The 27,845-nt window shown below is 38.2% G+C and overlaps 1 protein-coding gene and 1 pseudogene across 1 annotated transcript in view; one reads left to right on the top strand and one right to left on the bottom strand.

Moving 5' to 3' along the window:
- Rnasel (ribonuclease L) overlaps positions 1-26,898 on the top strand; it is a 46,301-nt gene extending 19,403 nt beyond the window's left edge. Inside the window, exons 3-7 of the mRNA XM_004862830.3 lie at positions 7,127-7,212; positions 8,418-8,623; positions 8,955-9,087; positions 23,325-23,458; positions 24,126-26,898. Coding sequence (XP_004862887.2) covers positions 7,127-7,212; positions 8,418-8,623; positions 8,955-9,087; positions 23,325-23,458; positions 24,126-24,303 — 737 coding nt within the window. The 3' untranslated portion in view covers positions 24,304-26,898. The remainder of the gene's footprint in view (positions 1-7,126; positions 7,213-8,417; positions 8,624-8,954; positions 9,088-23,324; positions 23,459-24,125) is intronic.
- Positions 21,365-22,936, bottom strand: LOC110345468 (tyrosine-protein kinase Yes pseudogene; annotated as a pseudogene).
- Positions 26,899-27,845: the final 947 nt, after the last annotated feature.

The raw sequence follows: 27,845 nt of genomic DNA, 5'->3' as shown, positions 1-27,845 counted from the left end.
GCTATGCACATGGGTGCACATATATCACTGTGGTATGATTCTTTTAATTATTTGGGGAAGATACCCAGCAGGGGAATAGCTGGGTCAAATGGGACTTCCAGTCCTAGTACTTTGAGGTATCTCCATACTGATTTCCACAGTGGTTGCACCAGTATTCACTCCCACCAGCAGTGGAGCAGGGTTCCTCTTTCCCCACATCCCTGCCAGCATTTGTTATTGGTTGATTTCATGATAGCAGCCATTCTTTCTGGGGTGAGGTGGAATCTCAGCATTGTTTTCATTGCATATCTCGAATGACCAGTAATGTGGAACATTTTTTCATGTATTTATTTGCTATTTCTACTTCTTTGTGTGAGAAATGTCTGTTCATTTCAGATGCCCATTTTCAGATTGGGTCTTTAAATTTGGGAGGTCTGATCTTTTTAAGTTCTTTATTAGATTTGAGATAGTAGGCCTTTGTCTGAGGAAGAGAAGGTGAAGATTTTTTCCCACGTCTCTTCACACTGCTGGTAGTTTCTCTTGCTGTGCAGAAGCCTTTTAATAAGAAGAGATCCCACTTGTTGATTGTTTGTGCTAGTTCACGGGCAACTGAGGTTTTGTTCATAAAATCTTTTCTCCACCAATGTCTTCAAGAGTTCTACCTAACCTCTCTTGCAGCAAGGTCAGTGATTCTGTTTTAACATTTAGATCTTTACTCCATTTCGATTTTAGTTTAGTTCATGGTGAGAGATATAGGTATAGTTTTAATCTTTGGCAAATTGAAAATCAATTTTTCCAGCACCATTTAATAAAGAGGCTATCTTTCCTCCAGTGAGGGTGTTTGGCTCCTTTGTCAAAGATAAGATGGCTGAGTGTGTCTGGAGTTGTTTCTGCATCTTCTAATCTGTTCCACTGGTCCTCAGGTCTGTTTCTTTGCCATTACCATGCTGTTTTTATCACAGTAGCTTTGTAGTAGAGTTTCAAGTTGGGGATTGTGATACCCACTGTCATGTCTCTCTTACCTAGAATTGCTTTTGTTATTATGGATCTCTTCTTGTTCCAAATGAATTTTTAGATTGTTTTCTCAATGTCCGTGAAGTATGCTGCTGGGATTTCAATTGGGATCGCATGGAATCTATATAGCAGTTTTGGAAGTATGGCCATTTTCACTATATTGATCCTTCCTACTCAGGAGCAGGGAATATCTTTCCATTTTCTAATATCATCTTCAATTTCTCTTTTCAGAGTGCTATAGTTATCAGAGAAGAGGTTTTTGATGTCTTTTGTTAGGTTGATTCCTAGGTATTTCAGTTTTTTGGATGCTATTGTGAAAGGAATTGTTTGCCCTATTTCTGTCTCAGTGAGTCTGTCATTCGTGTAGAGGAAAGCTATTGATTTTTGTGTTTACCTTGTATCCAGCTACTCTACTGAATTTGGTTATTAAGTCTAGAAGACTTTTGGTGGTATTCTTGGGGTCTTCTATATAGAGTATCATGTCATCTGCAAATAATGACAATTTGACTTCTTCATTTCCTATCTTTATTCTTTTTATTTGTTTTTCTTGTTTAATTGCTGTGGCTAATGTTTCCAAAACTATATTGAACAGGAGTGGTGATAGTGGACATCCTTGTCTTGTTCCTGATTTTAGTGTGAACAATTTCAGTTTTTGACCATTTAGTATGATATTGGCTGTTGGTTTTTCATAGATGGCTTTCATCAGATTGAGGTAGAGACCATCTATTCCATTTTTTTTTGTAGGGTTTTTATCACAAATGCATGTTGGATTTTGTCGAATGCTTTTTCTGCATCTATTGAGATGATCTTATGGTTTTTGTCCCTGGCTTTATTGATACAGTGATTACATTGATTGGTTTGCATATGTTGAACTATCCCTGCATTCCTGGGATGAATCCCACATGGTCAGGGTGTATGATCTTCTTGATGATCTTCTGCATTCTGTTTGCCAGTATCTTATTAAGGATTTTTGCATCTATGTTCATTAGTGAGATTGGCCTATAGTTCTCTTTTTCGGTTGGGTCTTTCTCTGCTTTGGGGATCAAGGTGATGTTTGCTTTCAGGAATGAATTTGGGAGTATTTCTTCCCTTTAAATTTCATTGAAGAATTTAAATATAGTGGTATTAGTTCCCCTCTAAATGTCTTGTAGGATTCAGCAGTGAAGCCATCAGGACCCAGGCTTTTCTGAGTTGGTAAGTTTTAAATTACATTTTCAATGTCATTGATTGATATTTGCCATTTAGAATTTTTAAGTCTTCATTCAACATTGGTAATTCATTCATATCTAGAAATCTGTCCATTTCTTCTGAGTTTTCCATCTTATTGGTGTATAGGTTCTCAAAGTAGGTATTGACGATCCTCTGCATTTCTGCTGGGTCCGTTGTAATTTCATTCTTTTCATTCTCAATTGCATGGATTTGGGCCTTTTCTTTTCTCTTTCTGCTAAGGTCGACTAAGGGTTTGTCAATTTTATTTATTCTTTTGAAGAACCAACTCTTGGCTTCACTGATTTTTTTTTTATCATTCTCTTAGTCTCCATTGCATTGATTTCTGCTCTGATCTTTACAATTTCCTCCCTTGTATGAGTTTTGGGTTTGTCCTGCTCTTCTTTTTCTAGAAGCTTGAGGTTCAGCATCAGTTTAATTGGGGTCACTCTGTTTTCCTAATATGAGTATTCACTGCTACAAATTTACCTCATAAGACTGCCTTCTTTGTGTCCCATAGATTCTGATATTTTGCATGGTCATTGTCATTTAATTGTAGGAACTGTTTGATTTCTTCTTTAATTTCCTCTGTGACCCACTGGTTATTGAGAAGTGTATTGTGCATTTTCCATGTGTTTATGAAATTCTTCCAGTTTCTTTTCCTATTGATCTCCAATTTCATCACACGATGGTCTAACAATATAGAGGGGATAACTTCAATTCATTTGCAGTTACTTAAACATGTTCTGTCAGTGAGTATGTGGTTTATTTTAGAGAAAGACCCATGTGTAGCTGGAAAGAATGTGCATTCTGATTTTGTGGGGTGGAACATCTGTTAAGTTCATTTGTTCAAGAGTTTGATTGAGTTCTAGTATTTCATTGTTTAGTTTTTGTCTTGTTGATCTATCTATTTGTGACCATGGAGTACTGAGGTCCCCCACTGCTCTTGTATTAGTGCTTATTTGATTTTTCATGTCCCTTAGTATTTGTGTTATATAGTTGGGTGCACTAGTGTTTGGTACATAGATATTTATGATTGTCATCTCTTCCTGTTGGATTGTTCCCTTTACAAGCATGTGGTGTCCTTCTTTGTCTCTCTTAATCTGTTTTGGTTTGAAATCTACTTGATTTGCAAGAAGGATAGCTACTCCTGCTTTTTTTTTGGTTCCCATCACATGGAGTACTGTTTCCCACCCTTTAACTTTCAGTCTTTGAGTTTCTTTTTGAGTTAAGTATGATTGTTGTATGCAGCATATTGTTGTATCTTGCTTCTTGACCCATTTGCCAGTCTATTTCTTTTGATTAGTGAATTGAGACCATTAACATTGATGGTTATAACCGATTTGCATTGACCTATCCCTGTTATGACTTTTTCTTTTTGTTTGATTCTCCCCCTTTGCTTTAATTTCTTGTTTTGCCTGATGGATTCATCCTGCTGGCCTTCCTGGGGTTGTGTTCCTCATTGTCTTTTCCTAGGATATTGTCTAAAATTTTTTGGAATGCTGGTTTGGTATTCATGAATTTCCTAAGGTGCTCTTTGTCATGAAAATATCTTATTTCTCCATCAATTTTGAAAGATAGTTTTGCAGGTTTCATCATTCTAGGTTGGAGTGTGTTTCCCTTTGGGGCTTGGAATACATCTCTCCAAGCTCTTCTTGCCTTGTGGGTTTGCATTGAGAAGTCTGGTGTGGTTCTGACAGGCTTTCCTTTGTATGTGATTTGTTTTTTCTCTGCTTGTAGAATTTTGTTCTTCTTTTGGTTTTCTGGAGTCCTAACTATTAGATGCCTATGTATAGATTTTTTTTTTAATCAAGGCTAGTCTATTCTTCACCTATATATATGTCAAATTCCTTTCCTCTCCTTGGGAAATTTTCTGTCATCACTTCTGTGAACAGTGTTTTTATGTCATCTGCACTGTCTCCTGTTTCTTCCCTGACTCTGATCAGTTTTATGGCATTCTTTTTGCATTGTCTAGCAGCTGCTGGATTGATTTCTCGTGGTCCCTTACTATTTTAAAGCAATTTTTCTTTTCCTGGTCACTAATTGCAATCTTTTCTTCTATATCAAAAATTCTGTCCTCACATTGACCCATTCTGGTGCACATACTTTCAATGGTGATTTTCATCTCTTGGAAATCTGTTTGCATCTGTTTTATGGATTCCATTTGTTTCCAATGTTGGGATTCCATCTGTTTCCTATGTTGGGATTTCATCATGTTCCTCAGCTCCTCTATTTTTTAATCTGTGTCCTGTCTAGATTTATTAGTCATGTCTTGCACTATGGGCACAATCTCTGCTATTATCTGAGAAATTATTTCTGATTTCATTTTTCCCAGATCCTCTTTTGTTGCCAGTTAGGGTAGTCCAGGTGCTTGAGTATCAGATTGTTCCTTCTCTTTTCTCTTTGCAGTTGCTTTAGGTGATTTGGAAGTCTGTTTTTGATACTTGCTTAAGGGTCTTCTCATATCAAGGTCTGGGTATGCTGCTAGTGCCTGCTTGGCTCACCTCCTCAGTACTTGGGGTGGCTCTGCTTCTCAGTGCTGGGGCCAATGGTATGGTGGCCCTCAAGGCTCACCTCCTCAGTGCTGGGGGCAGTCTCATAGTTCTGTCTCCCAAAAAACACTTGCCAAATAATTTAATGGATTAATTTTTGTTAGCCTCTGGGCTCTTACACAGCTTTAATGTTTATGTTTAGAATCAGTGGGATTCCAGATGCACTCAACTGCACTGGCCATGATAGTATTGGAGTTATCCAGCCTTTCTTCTTTTTTTTTCATTACTTAAATTCTTTTATTGGTACATTTTAGGTACACAACACATTTACATTTCTCATTGGAAAATTGTACCTTTACATGATGCATCTTGGTTCTTATTATTTCCCCATCCCTAGCCCTTCCTTTATCCCCTCAACCCTTCCCTATTTACAAAGACTTTGTTTCCATTTTTTCCATTTCTCATCATTTTTCCTTTCCCTTCTTTCCTTCCCCCTGCCCCTCCCACTACCCCTACCCCTTTGGACCTTTTCTTCCTATTTTGCATTATCGACTATTCATTCTAATCATTGGTACATTTTAGGTATACAGTATAATGACATTCATCATTGGAAATTTCCACCTTTACATTATCTCTCTTGGTTCTTATTTTTCACTCTTGCCCAGCCCTTCCTTCAACCCCTCCATCCCTCCCTATTTACAAAGATTGTTTCCATTTTTCCATATTCTCATATTAATTCTTTCCCCTTCTTTCTTTTCCCCTACCCTTCCCACTTCCCCCTTGCCTCTTTTCTTCCTATTTCACATTATCTATTATACCTTTAGTCCTTATTTACAGTTTCAGTTTTTCACACTAGAGAAACTATTTGGTATTTATACATGTGTGCCCTAATTGTTTCACTTAAGAGTATGGCCTCAATGTGCATCCATTTAACTATAAATGTCTATACTTTCTCATTTTTTATGGCTGAGTAGTACTCCATTTTATAAACCCCCACATTTTCTTGATCCAGTCTCCAGCTGATGGGCATTTGGGCTTTTTCCAAGTTTTAGCTATTACAAATTGTGCTGCTATGAACATAGGTGCACATATATCACTGTGGTATGATTCTTTTAATTATTTGGGGAAGAGACCCAGCAGGGGAATAGCTGGGTCAAATGGACCTTCCAGTCCTAGTACTTTGAGGTATCTTCATACTAATTTCCACAGTGGTTGCACCAGTCTGCACTCCCACCAGCAGTGGAGCAGGGTTTCTCTTTCCCCACATCCCTGTAAGCATTTGTTATTGGTTGATTTCATGATAGCAGCCATTCTTTCTGGAGTGAGGTGGAATCTCAGTGTTGTTTTCATTTGCATCTCTCTAATGACCATTGATTTTGAACATTTTTTCATGTATTTATTTGCTATTTCTACTTCTTTGTGTGAGAAATGTCTGTTCATTTCAGATGCCCATTTTCAGATTGGGTCTTTAAATTTGGGAGGTCTGATCTTTTTCAGGTCTTTATAGATTCGAGATAGTAGGCCTTTGTCTGAGGAAGAGCAGGTGAAGATTTTTTCCCACATTGTCGGTTGTCTCTTCACACTGCTCGTGGTCTCTCTTGCTGTGTAGAAGCTTTTTAATAAGAAGAGATCCCACTTGTTGATTGTTTGTGCTAGTTCATGGGCAACTGAGGTTTTGTTCATAAAATCTTTTCCTACACCGATGTCTTCAAGAGTTCTACTTAACCTCTGTTTCAGCTGGTTCAGAGTTTCTATTTTAATATTTAGATGTTTAATCCATTTCAATTTTAGTTTAGTGCATTGTGAGAGATATAGGTATAGTTTTAATCTTTCAGCCTTTCTTCTTCTCAGAATCCTTTGAGCCAAAAACAGGGGAACATCTTTTGAAGATTTGCACTCATTCAGCTAGGTTCTGGTCTTTCACATCCACTCATCCCTCTTTCTGTGAGCTGTGTGGCTTGTTTCAATGGAAAAAGAATGTGAATGGGACAAGGACATCATTACAAGCACATCATTGATGCATGATAACAATCCAGCATGTCACAGTGGGTTGTGGCTCATCAGCTCCATTTAGTGGAATGCTATGACAATATAGTCTTGAATTTAGAACCTTATTGGTTAACTACTGTATAGGATGTAAGCTTAAGGAGCTCCTTTGCAAATCTGTGCTGTGTGCCTCAGGAACTGAATGAATGAGGAGCTGATTTATCCTAATCCTGTCCAACTCTCTGGTCTGGAAAAAATAAAATGTATATCCTCATCTTGGTAGATACCTCATAGACCAAATGAAACTGTGCATATGCCAGTTTTTGAGAAGTCAATGACATTATTATTTACCCTCATCAGAAGTTATGGATTGCAATGTTACATACCTATTGACTGTCACAAAATGGCTAATGAACATTTCCCATGCCCCTCTTTAAACTATCCCTTAGATTCCAAGAAAGCTGTTCTCTTGGCAGATTTTGATCAGAGCATCAAGTGGACTGGAGATCCCCAGGAAATCAAGAGTGATCTAGAGGTAATGTCTACAGCCCTGTTTATTTTTTCTTCTTTCTGCTTCCTTATTTGTTCATTACCCTTGTTCCTTTAGGCAAATACATGATGTTTCTATCTTAACTGGGAAAGAAAGAACTTTAAAGCTTTGACCCTACCTCATCACTGTCCCCAGTCCTATGCCAAAAAAGGCATCTACTAACTTTCTCATGGAAGTTTCCACACAGAGAGCATCTGTTTGGCTTTCAGCATACAGAAAAGAAGGTGGCACACTGGCAAGATGTGGACCTAGCTATCACTGTGACCACTTTCTGTGTCTCTTTGGATCTCCTCCTTCCTCTACTAGCAAATAGGTAATGAATTGAGTATGCTCCACACACTTTCAGGAGGTTTTTCCAAGTATCACCAACATTCCTCCAGGTGACTTTTTTTTCTGCCTGAGGATAAAGTAGATGAGATTTCTTTCCCCATTCTGTTCAAACTCTTGTGCTAAGGTCTGAAGAAGGCCAAATATTGAGAGTTTCAGAGAACTTTTGAGAAGGGTGAGTGGGGTCATCTCCAGCTCAAAACACATGAAGCTGACCCAAAAAGGTTAGGATCTTGAAATAACTGTTGCTCCAGAGAGGATTGGGAGCCTGGCCCTGCAGCCCAAAGCTCCTGAGCTGTTTTGGACCCAAAACTGTTGGCAGTTCTCTCCTGACTCCTTGGTTTGGCTCTAGATTTCAGGTCCATCCCCCCCAAGGTAGGTGGCACCTGTGATGACCTCCTTCTGTTTTCCCTCTTTGCCATGGTCTAACTCCTTGGCTAGCACTCTGTCTCTCCCATCCTCAATGGACTGTGTTATATCTGCTGCCTGCCACAGCCCTAGACCCAAACTCCCATTTCTGGGTAGTCTCAGCATCTTTCTTGTTTAAAACATTCTCACTTTCCCAAACTCATCTATATTCTATCAGTATCTTCAAGGCCCAATTCAAATCCCTCTTCCTCTAAGTAGTCTGCCCTGACAACTCTGGGCTAGGGTTACCATTTGCTTTTCATAAACATGAACTGTGTGGACCACATATTGCTTTGAAGAGCTCTATATGCACAGGCCTGTGCCTTTTTTCCCTACCATGCTTGTGGACTCCTCCCATCCTTCATGTGCATGCATCTTGTGTTACATCTTCCAAGGTTACCCAAGAAGAAAGGAAACTCATAATCACCTTTGGCTGTTTTGTGGCCCTTGTACAGGCCCTTGGACGGCTGGCCCTGTATGTAGTAAAGAAAGGAGAGATTCCTTTTGAGAGGCTGAAGGCTCAAAGTATTGAACAAGTGCTTCAACTTTCTCCAGATGAGGAAACTAAGGACCTCATTCATCACTTGCTCTGCCCTGGGGAAAATATGAGAGACTATCTGAACAACCTTCTGAGTCATCCCTTCTTTTGGACTTGGGAGAAGTAAGTAAAACTGAGTGTATATCACAAGGGTCCAGAAGGGAGAGTGAGGTAGTGAGGGTGAGGGTGAGGGTGTGTGCTGGGAATTAGCCAGTCCAGGATTTTCTTTCAGCTTGACATACTCTGGCTGTGTACCCATGGAGAGGTGATTTAACTTCCTGGTTCTGCCTTCCTCTTCTGAAGAATAGGAGGGAAGAAAGATTGGATACCTCTTCTATCATGAAGAATTTTTGAAGAGCTTTACTATTTTTCTTAGAAAATAAAATCTATCAGTTTTCTGTGTTTGCAAAGAGTGGGAAGAGTGAAATAACCATGATAATTCTGTCACCTTCAGCCGCTATAGGACACTTCGGAATGTAGGAAATGAAAATGACATCAAAGTGAGAAAATCTGATAGTGAGATCCTCAAACTGCTACAACCTGGGTCATCTGAATGTTCCAGAAGTTTTGATAAGTGGAAAGATAAGGTATGAACAGTCACTTTGGCCTAGGAGTTATTCCAGAAATGAGTTTGTACAATGTTTTATGTTAGTTTTTCCAACTTTTTTTTTTTCTAACAAAACCACTTTTATTTTAAAATTGCTTTACTACCAGATACAGAACAGAACTCTGGAGGCATCGTTCACTTGGTTTCACCTGATTCTCATGTGTTAAAGACTTGTGTTCTAGTGCTGGGATACAGAATTTTCCGTGCGCCTTCCTTCAGGGCAGAGGCCCCTGTGCTCATGCCCTCCAAGCAGTGAAAATCATGCCCTTGGGGACGTAGGCCAGGGAACAGCTCTGACTGGATTCTCCCTACACAGTGCCACTATTTTACACACTCTTGACTCATAAAATGGTCATGTTACATGGTTAAACTTTACTAAAAAAAAGTTCTTGGAAGTTTAAACAAATGTTATTTGCATACAACTTTGTTTTAAAAAATGCAGTGAATATTCAGCCCATTACTAAAACTTCTTACACTTGCTATAGACAAAATTCCTTTGATAAAATCTTTAAAAAGTTAACTACAAACTTTAAAAACACTGCTTTTCTATATGGCATTTCAATTTTAGAACAGGTTTTTAAAAAACCAAGTGATACTCAAAACTTGAATAAAAACTACAATTCCAAGGCTGTTCCCCTTAAGCCCAGCTGCCCAAACACTAATTCCCTAAGTGAATAAATATACTATTTAGTATGGTACAGTAGATACAGGTTATTGACATCTTCTACACTATTTTGGAAAAGGCAAATAGTTACATTTCACTGAAAATACAAATTTACTTGTTGTAGGTGGGACCATCTGTTTCCCCTAAAAGTTCACTGTGTTATCCAAATAACCTTCCCACTGAGAAAGGCTTTTGGATAGGAATGGCTGTGACAATTCTGACAGCAGCTAGCACTAAGCGGGGGGACTTCATTCTGTGACTGTATTCAAATGTGGGCAGAAAGGGTAAAATGAGGTAAATGTCATACATTCAACAGTGTAAATAAATACAAATATGGTTTTACAGGAACTGGAACATAAGTTTAAGGGTTATATTATCAAAGTCTTGTAAAACAATTTCAGAAATTGTACATCAACATGACAAGACTGTAGCCTACTTTTGTTTTTACTGCACAAAAGTAAAGCTTGAAACTCCTGTAACTAAGAAAACAGTTGCTCACTACTTTGCAGATAATCACTGTGTGCCTGAAGGTTACCACTGCAGAAATAACAACACAAATTTATTGGTTTTATACAACTTGATATAAAATAAAAGTACATTATCAAGTAGATTTGTTTTAAAAGTATGATGATCAATTTAAAATGCACTATTCCCCTTTTTTTTTTTTACCAACACTGAGCTTAAAACAATAAAAGTGGAAAATTGAAAATCAGGACAAAAGATTAAATGCCTTTTAAGGGTCAACTCGGGAGAGGGGGACAGCTTTTAATGATGTGGAAGTGGAATAAATTATTTCAGGAAAAAAAAATCCCAAACACCTATGAAAACATATACAACTCTACTTCAAAATATGTTGCTATTTGCTCACCACTAAACACAATTTTATGTGAAATCTTGTTTCTGTAATTAGCCATCAAAAATGTTAGTGCATATATAACCTTTCAAAGTTAAACAAAAGCCACAAAAATTGAGCCACAAGGCTTAAAGGATTATCTATTTCAAATGCTCATTTCCAGATGTAACTCTAAGAATGTTATTTTGTCATGTCAACAAACAAGACCATAAGCAGATCCATCCTGTGGAGGATTTTAATGACATTTAGGATATTCTTGACACAAGAACATGCAATCAGTGGATTCCCTATATGGCTCTATTATGGCAATGAACCAATTTCTGGAGACTATAAGTTATGTACTTAAGAGAGGAGCTCACACAGCACTGACGCCCCATGCCTGCTGTGGACACATGCAGCTGTCGCTTTGTGATGCAGCAGCCCAGGACAGGGTGGCGAGACTGCTGGGTTACTCCTTCACACCTCACCAGGGCGAGAGCTGCTTCCTAGCTACTCTTTCTACAAGAATTCTTCCCAGCTACTGTTTCTACAAGCCTTCTTTCGGATGTCAATAACTAATGTCGCTATCGGAGATTTATAACCTGTAACTCAGAGCTGAACACGTCTAGGTTTGAGGAGCGAACACAAAGGAATGACACTGACGCACGTACACAAGAGTCCATGCAGCAGCGCTCAGTCGCTCATGTCCATGTCCTCCTCGTGGTGATCGTCCCCGTTCACCTTGGACTCTCTCAGCGCTTCACCAGCTGCCTTCTCCAGAGAGCACTTCTTTGTCTTAGGGGAATCTGCTTTTGCTGGCTTCTTCTACTCTTTCTTTCTCGCTGTCATAGCCCTGTTCCTCTTTTTTTTTCTTTTGGCTTTTTAATATTTTCTTCAAGCATTTCTTTATTTATTAATTAAAAAAATAAATTTATGGGTACATTTTAGGTATACAATATAATATTCATCATTGGAAATTTGCAGCTCTACATAATCTCTCTTGGATCTTAATTTTTCCCCATTCCCCTGCCCTCCCATCAACCCCTCCATCCCTCCCTGTTTACAAAGACTGTTTCCATTTTTTCTTTTTCTCACATTAATTCCATTCCCTTCTTTCTTTTCCCCTACCCCTCCCATTTTCCCTTCCCCTTTGCCCCTTTTCTTCCTATCTCACATTATCTATTATACCTTTTAGTCCTTATTTACATTTTCAGTTTCTCACACTAGAGAAACTATTCAGTACTTACACGTGTGTGCTATTAATTTCACTTAAGAGTATCACCTCAATGTGCATCCATTTAGCTATAAATGTCTCCAGTTTCTTCTTCTTTATGGCTGAGTAGTACTCAGTTTTATAAAAATCCCAACATTGTCTTTATCTAGTTGATGGGCAATTGGGTTGCTTCCAAGTTTTAGCTATCACAAACTTAGCTGCTACAAACATGGGTGCACATACATCAGTGTGGTAAGATTTCTTTTAATTCTTTGTGGAAGATACCGAGCAGGGGGATAGCTAGGTCAAATGGAACTTCCAATCCTATTTCTTTGAAGTATCTCTATATTGATTTCCACAGTGGTTGCACCAGTCTACACTCCCACCAACAGTGGAGCAGGGTTCCTCTTTCCCCAGAGCCCTGGCAGCATGTGTTATTGGTTGATTTCATGATAGCAGCCATTCTTTCTGGGTGAGGTGGAATCTTAGCACTGTTTTCATCTGCATCTCTTGAATGAATGATCACTGATGTTGAACATTTTTTCATATGTTTATTTGCCATTTCTACTTCTTTGTGTGAGAAATGTCGGTTCATTTCAGATGCCCATTTTTGGATTGGGTCTTTAAATTTGGGGGATCTGACTTTTTTAAAGTTCTTTATAGATTTGAGATAGTAGATCTTTGTCTGAGGGACTGCTGGTGAAAATATTTTCCCACATTGTGGGTTGTCTCTTCACACTGTTGATGGTTTCTCTTATGTGCAGAAGCTTTTTAGTAAGAAGAGATCCCAGTTGTTCATTGTTTGTGCTAGTTCACGGGCAACTGAGGTTTTGTTCATAAAGTCTTTTCCTACCCCAATGTCTTCAAGAGTTCAACCTAACCTCTGTTCCAGCCAGTTCAGGGTTTCTGTTTTTATATTTAGATCTTTAATCCATTTCAATTTTACTTTCGTGCATGGTGAGAGATACAGGTCTAGTTTTAGTCTTTGGCAAGTTTAACCCAATTTCTCCAGCACCATTTATTAAAGAGGCTATCTTTCCTCCAGTGAGGGTGTTTGGCTCTTTTGTCAAAGATGAGGTGGCTGAGTGTGTCTGGAGTTGTTTCTGCATCTTCTAATCTGTTCCACTGGTCCTCAGGTCTATTTCTTTGCCAGTACTGTGCTGTTTTTATCACAGTAGCTTTGTAGTATAGTTGCAAGTTGGGGGTTGTAATAACCCCTGCCATGTCTGTGTTACCTAGCATTCCATTTGATATTCTGGGTCTTTTTTTGATCCAAATGAATTTTTGGATTTTTTTCTCAAGGTCCATGAAATATGCTGCTGGGATTTCAATTGGGATTGCATTGAATCTATATAGCAATTTTGGAAGTATGGCCATTTTCACTATGTTGATCCTTCCTACCCAGAAGCAAGGGATGTCTTTCCATTTTCTGATATCCCCTTCAATCTCTTTTTTCAAAGTGCTATAGTTTTCAGAGGAGAGGTCTTTGATTTCTTTTGTTAGGTTTATTCCTAGATATTTCAGTGTTTTGGATGCTATTGTGAAAGGAATTGTTTGCCTTATTTCTGCCTCAGTGAGTCTGTTGTTCGTGTAGAGGAAAGCTATTGATTTTTGTGTGTTGATCTTGTATCCAGCTACTTTACTGAATTTGGTTAGTAAGTCTAGAAGACTTTTGATGGAGTTCTTGAGGTCTTCTATAGAGTATCATGTCATCTGCAAATAATGACAATTTGACTTCTTCATTTCCTATCTTGATTCCTTTTATTTCTTTCTCTTGTCTAATTGCTGTGGCTAATGTTTCCAAAACTATTGAACAGGAGTGGTGATAGTGGACATCCTTGTCTTGTTCCTGACTTTAGTGTGAAGGATTTCAGTTTTTGACCATTGAGTATGATATTGGCTATTGGTTTTTCATAGATGGCTTTTATCAGATTGAGGTAGAGACTGTCTATTCAATTTTTTGTAGGGTTTTTTTCATAAACGCATGTTTGATTTTGTCAAATGCTTTTTCTGCATCTGTTGAGATGATCATATGGTTTTTGTCCTTGGCTCTATTGATATAGTGTATTACATTGATTGATTTGCATATGTTGAACCATCCCTGAATCCCTGGGATGAATCCCACATGGTCAGGGTGTATGATCTTGATGATCTTCTGCATTCTACTTGCCAGTATCTTAGTAAGGCTTTTTGCATCTATGTTCATTAGTGAGATTGGCCTGTAGTTCTCCTTTTCAGTTGGGTCTTTCTCTGCTTTGGGGATCAAGGTGATGCTTGCTTCCAGGAATGAATTTGGGAGTATTGCTTCCCTTTCAATTTTGTTGAGGAGTTTAAATATTAGCAGCAATAGTTCCTCTCTAAATGTCTTGTAGAATTTAGCAATAAATCCATCAGGACCCAGGCTTTTCTTGGTTGGTAAGTTTTTAATTACGTTTTCAATTTCATTGATTGATATTGGGTTGTTTAGAATTTTTCTGTCTTCTTCATTCAACTTTGATAGTTTGTATGTGTCTGGGAATCTGTCCATTTCTTCTGTGTTTTCCATCTTATTTGCATATAGTTTCTCAAAGTAGGTATTGATGATCCTCTGGATTCTGGTGGGTCTGTTGTAATTTCACCCTTTTCATTCCTAATTGCATGGATTTGGGCCTTTTCTTTCCTTTTTCTGATAAGGTTGCCTAAAGGTTTGTCAATTTTGTTTATTCCTTTGAAACCAATTCTTGGTTTCATTGATTTTTTTGTATCATTCTTGTAGTCTCCATTGCATTGATTTCTGCCCTGATCTTTATAATTTCCTCCCTCATTTGAGCTTTGTGTTTGTCCTGCTCTTCTCTTTCAAGAAGCTTGAGGTTCAGCATCAGGTTGTTTAATTGGGCTTGCTCTGTTTTCCTAATATGAGTATTCACTGCTATGAATTTCCCTTGTAAGACTGCTTTCATTGTGTCCCATAGATTCCGATATGTCGTGTTGTCATTATCATTTATTTGAAGGAACTGTCTCATTTCTTCTTTAATTTCCTCTTTGACCCATTGGTTATTCAGAAGTGTGATGTTCAATATCCATGTGTTTATGAAGTTTTTGCAGTTTCTTTTGCTATGGATCTCCAATTTCATTGCACTATGGTCTGATAATATACAGGGGATAACTTCAATTCTTTTGCATTTACCTAAGTATGTTCTATGAGCAAGTATGTCATCTATTTTGGAGAATGACCTGTGTGCAGCTGAAAAGAATGTGTTTGGATTTTGTGGGGGAAACACTCTGTAAATATATGTTAAGTTCATATGTTCAAGAGTTTGATTGAGTTCTAGTATTTCATTGCTTGTTTTTTGTCCAGTTGATCTATCTATATTTGTGACAATGAGGTATTGAGGTCCTGCACTACTACTGTATTAGTGCTTATATGTTTTTCATATCTGTTAGTATTTGTTTTGTATAGTTGGGTGCACTAGTGTTTGGTGCATAGATATTTATGATTGTCATCTCTTCCTCTTGGATTGTTTCCTTTACAAGGATATAGTGTCCTTCTTTGTCTCTCTTAATCAGTGTGGGTTTGAAATCCACTTGGTTTGCAAAGAGAATAGCTACTCCTGCTTTTTTGGGGGTTCCTGTTGCATGGAGTATTGTTTCCCCGCCTTTAACTTTCAGTCTATGAATTTCTTTTTGAATTAAGTGTGTTTCTTTTATGCAGCATATTGGTGGATCTTGCTTCTTCATCCATTCTGCCAGTCCATTTCTTTTGATTGGTGAGTTGAGAGCATTTACATTGATGGTTATAACTGATATGTATTGAGTTATCATTGTCATGCCTTTTTCTTTTTGTTTGATACTCCTCCTTTGCTTTTAATTTCTTGTTGTGCCCAGCGGATTCATCCCCCTTGGCTTCCTGGGGTTGTGATCCTTATTGTGTTTTCCTAGGATTTTGTATAAAATTTTTGGAGTGCTGGTTTGGTATTCATGAAGTTCCTAAGGTGCTCTTTGTCATGAAAGTATCTTATTTCGCCATCAATTTTGAAAGATAGTATTCCAGGGTACATCAATCTGGGTTGGAGGTTGTTTTCCTTTAGGACTTGAAACACATCACTCCAAGTTCTTCTTACCTTAAGGGTTTGCATTGAGAAGTCTGCTTTGATTCTGATGGGCTTTCCTTTGTATGTGATTTGTTTCTTTTCTCTAACTGCTTGTAGAATTTTGTTCTTCTGTTGTGTTTCTGGAATCTTAACAATTATATGCCTATGTTCAGTTTTTTTTAATCAAGGCTGTTTGGAATCCTATATGCCTCACTTATCTGTATGTCAAATTATTTTCCCCTGCTTGGGAAATTTTTTGCCATCCCTACTGTGAACAGTTTTTTTATGTCATCTGCACTCTCTCCTGTTTCTTCATTGACTCCAATCAGTCTTATGTTATTGTTCTTTGCATCATCTAGCAGCTGCTGGATTGATTTCTCATGGTCCTTTACAATTTTAAGGAATTTTTTCTTTTCCTGGTCACTAATTGCAATCTTATCTTCTATATCTGAAATTCTGTCTTCACATTCGCTCATTCTGCTGCATAGATTTTCAATGGAGTTTTTAATCTCCTGGAAATCTGTTTGCATCTGTTTTATGGATTCAATTTGTTTCCTATGTTGGCATTCCATCATGGTCCTCAGCTCCTCTATTTTTTTTTATCTATATCCTCTCTGGATTTGTTAATCATGTCTTGCACTATGGGCCCAATCTTTGCTGTTATGTGAGAAATTATTTCTGATTTCATTTTTTCCAGATCCTCTTTTGTTGCTAGTTCAGAGAGTCTAGGTTCTTGAGTGTCAGAGTGTTCCACCTGGTTTCTTTTTGGGGTTGCTGTAGGTGATCTGGAAGTCTGGTTCTGAGGCTTGTTTACCTGTCTTCTCATTTCACCGGGTGGGGAGGTGGTGCACAGCTCACCTCCTCTGTGCTGGGAGCTGTGGCATGCCTACCCAGAAGCCTCCTCCAGGCTAGGAGCCTTGGCACCCCTACCCAGAAGCCTCTTCCATGCTGGAAGCTGTTGCACACCTACCCGGAAGCCTTCTCCTGGCTGGGAGCTGTGCCACACTGACCTGGAGCTCTCCTCTGGGCTGGAAGTTGTGGCATGGCTACCCAGAAGCCTCCTCCAGGCTGGGAGCTGGGGCATGCCTACCCAGAAGCCTCTTCCATGCTGGGTGCTGTGGCACACCTACCCAGAAGCCTCCTCCTGGCTGGGAGCTGTGGCACACTGATCTGGAAGTCTCCTCTGGGCTGGGAGCCATGGCATGCCAACCCAGAGGCCTCTTCTTGCTGGGAGCTGTGTCTATCTCTAGTCTTTAGTATCAGAACTTTTATTGTTATTAATTTTAAAATATCTACAAAATATCAGTTATGTGGTTGGCCAATATGAGGGCCTGGGCCCATAAAGCAGAAAATGCATAGTGTCTGTGGGGCTGAGAGACCCACAAAAACGATGCTGTGTTGTGCGTGCTGGGCACCCTGAAGACATGTACAAAGAACTATGGAATAATCCACATCGTCAGATTTTTTACTGCAATCAACAACTTTTTATCCCATGTCTCTTCTTTTCCAAAGCCTCTTTGTTTCAGGTTCTTGTTAATTTTTTTCCCTAGCTGGTCTCTAGACTACAGTTCACACTCACAATGCTGATTTAATGTCTCTTTTCTCAGCTAGTCTTTAAGTTCCATAAATGTCTATAAAACTTCAGCTCACACTTAAACTTTGGGAAGAGAAATTTGAAATTAGAGCAGATAGAGACAGGTAATGATTTTATCATGGTAAATGGCAGTCATGGGCCTCAGGACTTCATACATGTTACCATTCAATCTTCAAACAGCTTCTAAGGTTTGTAGATGGGTAAGATTAGGCACAGACAAATAATTTTTCCAAAGGCACAGAGCCAGGAAGGGGTGTGGCACGATTTGAAGCTGGAAGGATCAGCTGCAGAGGCCATGTGCTTAGGCCACTGTACTCCACAAAAGCCACAGTGCTGTCCACTCCATCAACTCATTTAATTCCTGAGGAAATTGAGGCTTAGAGATAATACCAGAGTGCCAGAGGACACCCAGAGTTAGCAGAGCTGGGAAGAAAAACCTCTTCTTTTGTTTCCCAATTCATTGCAGTTTTCCTCCTAGATTTCACTGACTTATATTGATTTTTGATTGACTTCAAGTCTTGCCTTATCATATCCATCTTAGACTGTGTATTTCTGTTGATTTTAGTGCCTTGCCCATTTTTGTGGTCAAATGGTTTGATTTTGGCAGCATAGATGTATGATCTAAGTTTCCCAAGGTACACTACTGTGGCCACCACTGTTCATGGTGTGTGCTCTAGGCCGTCTCAGCAGTACCCACACTGGGGTTGGTTCAGGCACTAGTTCCTCTTCCTAAGTGACTGGCTTCCTGGCAATATGGTAACATGTCATCCTGTTCTCTTACTCTAAGCTCTTTCCAAATATGGGGTCCCCCTACAAGGGTGACAATCAAAGAGAAAGAGTAAGGCATTAATATGAAGGGAGTTGTCCTGGGACACTAGAGGCAAGTAGGAACAAGTAACCTGTTGGAAATATGGTTAAACAAAAATAAACTACACATAGGTGGCAACTGCTACCAGGGCAGCTTTCCATCTGAAAAAGCCTCTTTAAGGAGGAAATGATTGTAATCAAGTGTGAATTTGAAAAGATAAAAATTGTATAGTATAATGATTAAATTTACTAGTATATGAATTAAAAAAAAACTTTTAAATCATATTTTAAGAAATCTCATTTCTTTTTTTTTTTTGGCCATTTAGAATTTAATATTAGATAGTTTTACTTTCATTAAACATAGTACATCACATATAGAGATATGGCCCACACATTATGCATTTTTAGAAAGTTAAGTCTCTTATAGTCAAAAGCAGTCATTCTGCTATGTCCTTCACATAGGTCCTCTATGAACAGCTTACCTCGAGTCACTGAGCTTACTTTATGTGACACACTGACTGTATTTGCTGTAATTTTTTTAAAAAGAAGTACTTATAAAAAATGTGACACTCATCTGACATGGAAAACTAATCACATGGAATAAGTTTATTAATAATATATTAAATATAATAAAGAGTTGACTTAGCTCTGCTCAGAAGTTACATGTAACTAAATTTTCCAGTGGAAGAATAAATTTAGGATATATCAATTTTCTTTAAAAAGTAATGAGAAAATATATGAATAGCAACTGAAAAGATAAACAGGTTCATTCAATGAGAATTTTTATTTCAATTATCCACAAAACAATATAGTATTTTATAAAAATATTGTTTTAGGGTATCATTCATTAAAAAAAGTATTTCTGCTAGAAAGCTGTTTTTGCCAACTTCTACTTTTGGTAAGGGTTAAGTTCCACATTGAGACACTGAAGACGAAAGCTGTTGGAAAAAACTTCAAATATACAAAACAGTTTATTTTTCTTGGCAATGTAAAAATACATAACAATTTAAAATGAATACACATTAAGTTAGTGTTTTATCCTGACTGTACAATTATGATTAGAAGGAACTGCTCCAGTTAAAATCTAATGAATACCATCAATTTTCCTGATCAGAATTAGTAAATAAACATCGTTTTGCTACTCCTTTGAAGATGCTTACAAAAATTACAATATCATAGTTCACATAAAGCCCTTTTAAAAACTCATGTCACAGGTTGTCTATGTTAGGGGAAATAATGATGCCGCTCTTCCCAGGAAGCCCCTCTTGGTCAGGGGATTCAACACTAACAGGCTATGTAAACAGAGGACACAACCATACTTTTTAGTACCAATACTGTTGCCAACTTGCACATTTTAAAATTGTTTGGATGTGAACATCTATACCATGGCACAGAATTTCTAATTTCATGATTAAATCAGGTGGGTGATGGTAGCTACAAATTATATGCTGAAAATACAGGAACCTTATATAATGGTTTAATGTGTGACTATAAAACTGTTTTTAAAAACATGAATACTAGACTTATTTATCAAATTCAGCTTTTCTCTGCTAGACTCTTAAGCCAGTAATGCTGCTATTCAAATTCACATCTTGGAATTTCTTTCTAAGTTAGTTGGAAAAATCAGTCTTACTTTGCATGTTTCATTTTATGCTTCAAATAGTCAAAACTGGCCTTGTTTGAATATGTATGTTATTATTCTGAATAAGTTTTCCTCTCCAAATCAGCTATATTCCCAAAGGGAAAAATAACCATGAAGTATATTTTCTAAAAGAATGAAGATTCAAACATGGGTTGAAAAGAGTTCTAAAAAGGGTTTGCGTAAAAGCTGTCACTGGAATTAGTGTGAAGCCTTCACTTCACTATTTTGAGGACATAACACTCATTTAGGGTGTATATTAAGAAAGATTAGTTTTACAGATATAGCTTGTAACTCTTTAAGTCTCAGTAAAACAATTAAGTGAGGAGCTTTGAGTGCCAGCAAAGCCACTTTGTCCTCCATGACATCAACATTAAACATTACATTCCAGCCCTCTACCTGCAAAACTTTCACATGTTCTTTTCTCATATTTCTTTTAAATACATTTTCCCTCTCTCTCAGTCTATATTTAAAACAAGCAAAGTGCATTCAAGTCCCTGATCTAGTGATTTTTCTATTTGTGGCACCCATCACCGTAAGACCACAATAGCAACATCTCACAGTACCAAGTCTATTTTTAAAGAATGGACTGCTCAAATGTTGGGTCTTACTTTTCATGCCATCTAAAAATTAAAAGATTTCCCCTTGGATTGGATAGTACAATTTCAGTTATATACTGCCTTTAAAAAAATCAATGCAACCATATAATAGATTAACTCACTTTTCAGGTAACCTTCATTATTCTATACTGAACTATTCAGAAAACAACTTCAGTGAAAAAATTTTTTCTACTTTCCAGTTCCAAGAATCTTAGTATAAACACAGTGCATTACACTGCTGTGCTCTAACATTTAGTCAAGTTTTAAATCCTGTTTAAAAAATCCTTCTTTTTTTTGCTTTTGAAAAGCCTAGACTATTTCCACACAAAAGGAGGCATATGTTAATACTGCAGATGGCCTGTTTAACACAGAAAAAAACTTTTGAGAATAATAAATCCAACAGATTTTTTTTTAAAAAACTGGAATGCAATTATTTGGTCCTATGAGTTTCTTTAGATTTTACTTACAGTATAACTTTTTACCTCCCAAGTTTTGTCTTTAATAATAAATATTTCTCTTAAAATTATGAGAAATAATTTCTACTATAGAAAATAATTCTGAGTTTGGGGGAGAAAAGAAAGGAAATGATTTAAAACAGTAGCCTTGCTGCTCTTCTCTACCATTCTATCACTCATACTCTCATCAATATCTTAGCTCTACTGTCTTTGGACCCTGCAATAAATTGAAAAATTCATCATTGGTACTTTAAAGTTTAACACTTGGAGGAAAAAAAAAGTGGTTTTGTGCAACCATAGCTGGAATTCCAGTTTACCATTAAAAACATGCAGAATGAAGAAGACCTTCTTCTGATTCCTGTCCACAAGGAACTCTACACAAATTCTTTACATTTTGGCAGATTTGTGCATATAAAATAGGCTATTTGGGTTATAAATTTTCTCCTGGCTGGTACTGTGGCTCTGTAGCAGTGAAGTAGTCTTCCAAGAAGTACTGAATATATTCAAGTGTTGGTCTTTCATCAGGGTCCTTCTTCCAGCAAAGGTTCATCAATTCATAGAGGGACTCTGGGCAGCCCTGAGGGCAGGGCATTCTGTATCCCCGCTCCACCTGCTCCAGCACCTCGCGGTTGACCATACCTTGTCTTGCAGTGTATTCATTGTCTTCAGTTAATCTTACTAAACCAAAATCTGCTATTTTGCACACAAGATTTTCTCCTACAAGAATATTAGCAGCCCGAAGATCTCGGTGGATTGTAGTTCATTCTTTCAATATATGCCATACCATCGGCAATCTGAGCAGCCGTATCGACCAGCTGTAGAAGCTTCAAATACTTCCCATCTCCTTCCTTAAGGAAATCTAATAAGCTCCCTTTGGACATAAATTCAGTGACAATGTAAATTGGCTCTTCAGAAACAACAGCATAGAGTGGAACAAGGTTATCATGTCTTAGTTTTTTCATTATTTGCGCTTCTTGAAGAAAAGCTCCTGGCATCATTGTACCTGGTTTTAGAGTTTTGATTGCTACTTTTGTGGTTCCATTCCATGTTCCCATCCATACTTCACCGAAGCATCCTTGTCGTAGTTTGACCTCTAGTCGCAAAGACTCCCGAGGAATTTCCCAAGCATCTTTTGCTAGACCTTGAGTCTGGGGTTTCACAGTTGGACACACAGTTGTTAACTTGTGGCATAAACCATCAGCATGTTCTGTGTAGTGCTTCACCAATTTCTGCAGCGTTTCAAACTGTGCTCTGGTTGTGATATAGTACCCACCACTGTCAACCTTCCTGATTTTGTAGTGTTTCACATTGTCGCCCCTTACCTCATCCCAATCACGAATAGAGAGGGTGTAAGCACCTTTAGTAGTTTCACTTTCTCTTACTAAGAATATACCTTGTTGATTCCCAGGATTCAAAAGTAATCATTCAGCATCTTTTCTCCCCATTTTGCCAAAATACCATTCTTCTGCCTGAATGGAATCTGCAGGCGCCACATAATTGCTGGGGATGTAGCCGTTCTTTCCTGTTGCGATTGATCTCGCTTCCCATCAGTCTCCTTCCGTATTGTTAATGATTTGAAATCTTTCACCCTTCTTAAATGAAAGGTCTTCTGTAGTTCTAGCTTCATAATCATATAAGGCCACAAATGTAGTAACACCACCTGTTAAACCAGCAGGATAAGAACTGGGCACCACTGAGAAGGAGGAAGACGCTCCCCCAAAAGGAGTCACCCCTGAGGATCCCCCAAATGGTGTTAGGGAGAGGCTGCTGAAGTTCGCCCATGTGCCCTTCACTGAAGAGGCAGCCCGGGGCCACCGCAGTATGCTCTGCTCCCTGATGGCCGGCACCGCTACTGACAGGCTCCGGAGTGTTTTCAGTTCTGTATTTAATGGCTGGACTTTTGTCTGCCTTACTTTTAATGCAGCCCATTATCAAACCTGCGCTCCGGCCGCGCTCTCCCGAATCGCATCGGCCGCGGCTCCCAGCTCACAGGAGGCGGTGGCGGGCTGAGGTGACGCCCGGGGGGGGGGGGCGGTTCGCTCCTCCACCTCCGGGGCGGGCGGGCGGTCGGGCGGCTGAGACCACGGCCAGAAATCTCACTTCTTATGGCAAGAGCTCACTGGTAAAGATAGACACAAATTTAAAGTTACATATAGTCCTGCATACAAACACAACTACAGTTAGCATTGTGGTAGGTTGCACTTACTTTCATTCTTTCTATTGATCTGTTTTAGTTTTTAGTCAAGTAGCATATATTCAAATTTGTATCTTGTCTTTTAGTATTAACATGCCATCAGATTTATTTTGTTACCACCACCTTTATGTGCAATATCTTGTTTTTTAGATTGATGAAATCCTTATGGGAAAAATGGATGAGTTCTATAAAAAAAGTGGCAATTTTTACCAGAACACTGTGGGTGATCTGCTGAAGTTCATCCGGAATATAGGAGAACATATTGATGAGGAAAAAAATGAATGGTAAATATTGTTTTCATTTTATAAATCACATGTGAAATGAGAACAGTTTAAACATCTAGTCTCACATACATATCTGCACAGAAAGAATTTATTTTGATAAAAGAAGAGCAATTTTTCCTCTCTGTTGAGAAAAGGGTATCACTGTGGCCTTACAATTAATTATGGACAGGTCTGGCAGGCTCTTGTCTTCCTTTTTACTTTTTGCAGGGACCACTAAACCAGAAGCTAGTGATTTCTTGTGTGAGTAACCCAAGAGATCAGACAGCTGGATGAAAAAATTCTGCATTAACAAAAGTCAAACAACAACCCTATGTTGGTTAAATCAGCTTTTGATGCCAAAATTGATAGCAAAAAATGATAACACACACACACACACTCAAAGCTTTTTGGTTCAGAGCTCTTTTGAATTTGAAGTTTGTACATAAGAGATTGTAGAATTATATTACTTCTGTTTTATGAATGAAAAAGTTGAAGTTCAGAAAAATTAAGTGGTCAACATTTGCAGAATTACTAAGGAATTAAAAGAAAGGTCTTGCTTAATCAGATCCCCAAGTCCTTATTCATTTTTCACTAGAAATCAAGAAAGAGTTGTGAACCTTTGGGTCATATTCTGTGAAGGTGGGGTGCTTGGGGCAAGTGTGCTAAACCATTCATGTTTTCATTTCAGGATGAAGAAAATAATTGGGGATCCTTCCCATTATTTTCAGAAGACATTTCCAGATTTGGTGATCTATGTCTATACAAAACTTCAGAACACTGAATACAAAAAGCACTTTCCCCAAATCTGCAATCCAACCAATCTGCAGTTTGTTCAAGCCAGCAGGTTGGCCAGATCAGAGTGCTGAGCCTTTCATGTTCAAGTTGCCACTTAGAGGTTGTGTGGCTCTTGGCAAGTAACAACTCTCTGACCTTTTATCTGGCCCATTGCCCATGAGGGATGAGCTGGATATCTGATGTGTCAGTTTCTACCACAGTGCACTCCACTCAACTGCTTTAGTCCACAAACTGCTTTAGTTCATTATATTTTATTAATTTTATTTTAGTTAGAGTCTCACTATGTAGTTCAGGCTGGCCTTGAACTCACTGTATAGCTCAGGCTGGTCTCAGACTTGTGGCGATCCTCCTGCCTCAGCCTCCCGAGTACTGGGATTGCTGGTGTGTGGCACCACACCCAGCTCTGCTTTAGTTCATTTTAGGGGGTAAAACTTGTGGGCAGGAAGCTGCTCTGAGATTCTTCCTCTTAATTCTACCAAAAGAGAATGTGAAGCCTTCTAAGCCAGTATGTTTTACTGCAATTATCTCATTTAATTTTCCCAATGACCTTGTAAAACAGAATTTATTATCCCCATTTAAGAACTCAAGGCTCAGACAGTTTGAGCTGCTTGGGCAGGATCATACAGCTTGTATGAAGCACTGTATAAATGGATCCTAGTGTTATTGTTACCTTTCACTTGGGCACTTGAAAAACTTAAATTAGCAGCCCAGAGCTCCTTTGATAAGACTAAGAGCAATATGCCAAAGGGGTTCTGGGAGACTCATTCATTCATTCATTCAGGGTTTATTCAGGACCAATGTAAGTCTAATTACATTCCTCCTAGAAGCACCTGCACTGGTTTTCCATGACTTTCAAGGAGAAGTTCTCAACTTGGGGCAACTTAGCTCCTCAGAGCATGTGGCAATGTCTGAAGAAGTTTCTGATGTCACAGTTGAATAGGGGCAGACCCTGGTGGCATTTAGTAGGTAGTTATTCCACAAGGCACTAGACAGCCCCACAACACAAAATTATCCAGACCAAAATACCAGTGGTGCCAGGTTGAGAAAGCCTGTCTTGAGGGGCTGGGACACTTTTGAACTGCTTGGATCCAGGAGTATGTGGACCACTCTACAGAGCAGTGACACAAAGTTTTTATTTATTTATTTTTTATTTTAAAAAATAACTTTATTATCAAACACACTCATACAAAAATTAAAAACCATTCAAAGAAGAACAATGCAAGGGAAAAACCTACAATAATATTCAAATATAGTATAACTCAACCAAAACAAAACTGAAAAGCACTTAAACATTTTTCCATATAACTTAAAAAACCATCTCAAGCACCAACAAGACACCAGAAGATGTGATTTGTTTCAGAAAGGTCCACAAAACCAACATTGAACAAATAGTGGTCTGGAAAAAAACTCCCGTTAGCTAGCAGACTCCACATAAGCCAAACTTCTCCCTAATTTAAATTTCGATACAGTCATATGACACGCAATGGAAACACAATCCAAGAAATATGCTATTAGGCAATTTCATCTGTGTGTATCCTTAATTACACTTTCAGTTTCTCACACTAGAGAAACTATTTGGTATTTACACATGTGTGTCCTATTTATTTCACTTAAGAAGATGGCCTCAATGTACCTCCATTTAGCTATAAATGTCTCTAGTTTCTCATTCTTTATGGCTGAGTAGTACTCCATTTTATAAAAAAAACACATCTTCTCTATCCAGTTTCCAGTTAATGGGCACTTGGGCTGTTTCCAAGCTTTTGTTATTATGAACTGTGCCACTATAAACATGGGTGCATGACACAGATTTATTTTGTTGTTGCTGAATCTGTAATTTGGTAGGTCCTTCTAGTGTGGGCAACTCAGGAAGTCCTCCTCCATCCTCATTTCCATACTCCATTCTGACACCAAGGACCAAATCAGCACATGCTTCTTTTCACCTTGTATCTTTGTTTTCCTGATAGGTATTGAAGCTTCTACACTTGATCTTAGCCAAAAGGCCAAGAAGCGATGTATTGAAGCTTCTTAGGGCCAAAGACTAATTTTGAATTTGTATCTTTATTGCTTAGCAAAGTGTCTGCCTCATGGTCATGCTTCATAAACATTCATTGAATAATAAATGAACCATCATTGTTTGTGAATAATGCAACCTTACTTTTTATGGTGCTTTATCATTTATACATTACATCTGCATATTTTTATATCATTTACTTTTCAAAACAATCTTGTAAAGTGACTGTGTTGATCCTCATTTTGGTGATGAAGAAAACATTAGGAATATTTTGATTTACTTTAGAACATATAGCTAGGAAGTATTACTCTCTTGATTTAAATGGATTTTTTGGTCCTTAGTCTGATGTTTCTATTTTTCATGGTGGTTAAGATGCAGTTTTGGAATAGGAACAAAATAGTATCTAAGGTTCTTTTTGAAAATGAGATGTCTAGTAATGGATAAATGGATGTCATTGAATGAAATTAAGAAGTACTGAAAGAAATAAACTGAAGGATTTAAAAAAAAGGTTTTATGAATAGCAAGACTACTTTGGGCTTTAAAATTAACCTTTGGTTGTTCAATTTGTAGTGAATACCTGGATATGTGAATCAAAATACCCATTAGGGAAGTATACTCAATAAAATTTTGAATCATCTTACTAAATCTGATTTTCTTTGAATGACAGTTCTGCTTTAGAGATTAGTGATATCTATAGAAAATACTAAATGAGAATTCAAGGGTAAGTTTTTTTTTTTGGCGGTACTGGGGATTGAACTCAGGACCTTGCACTTTTGAGACAGGCATGGTGCCACTGAGCTAAATCCCCAGCCCTGAGGGTAAATTTTAAGAAAGGACATCCTAGTCTATAAAAGTGCAAAAAAGGGGTCTATTTTCTGTGCTTCGGTAATTTTGGAACAACACGGTCCCTGGGTGTCTTTGTAGAGAAAAGGAATCTATCTTTTTACTTTCTGCTTACATTCTCTAAGATTTTCTCTTCTGCAAGTATTTCCCATTTGATTGTCATTACTATAAACATTTTATTCAGCATGTAGCTCATATTAGGCACTATGTTAGGCAAGATGATTCTGTGCCTGCTTGCCAAGCAGGGTGGCCAGTTACAAAAAGAAAGGATTACACACTGAGGTGTATTAGACAAGTAACATAGGGAAGATGATACTGATGAAAGTAACAGAGCTACCATTTACTGAGCACTTACTGCTTTGTGCTGCCTAATGCTTTTGCATATAATATCTAGCAGTGTTCATGACTATACTGTAAGATGTAGTTATTCTCATTTTATAGAAGAAACAACAATTACTCAGAAAGGATCTTAGGATATTAAAGTTCACACAGAGGGCAAATAGAAGAGGCTGATTATGAGCCCAGGTTAGTGAGTTCATCCCTATGAATGATCTTTCTGGAGTGTCAAAGACGGTGCATCAGGCTGGAAGAATGATCACTGTTCAGATGTACAAGGATTTTCACCTGTTCTCCTCCATGGAAACCTGGAGCCCAAGGTCACCAATGACCATCAGAATGCCAAATCCATTAGGCCATGTCCCCATCTTCATTAAGCACATGACTGCAGTTTGAGCACCTGGTTATTGTCTTACCTTTGAA

Source organism: Heterocephalus glaber, unplaced genomic scaffold, assembly GCF_053883595.1.
Source record: "Heterocephalus glaber isolate CG9 unplaced genomic scaffold, H.glaber_assembly_v1.0 deba00001600, whole genome shotgun sequence".
Taxonomy (NCBI): Eukaryota; Metazoa; Chordata; class Mammalia; order Rodentia; family Bathyergidae; genus Heterocephalus; species Heterocephalus glaber.
This window is presented reverse-complemented; position numbering and strand designations above follow the sequence as displayed.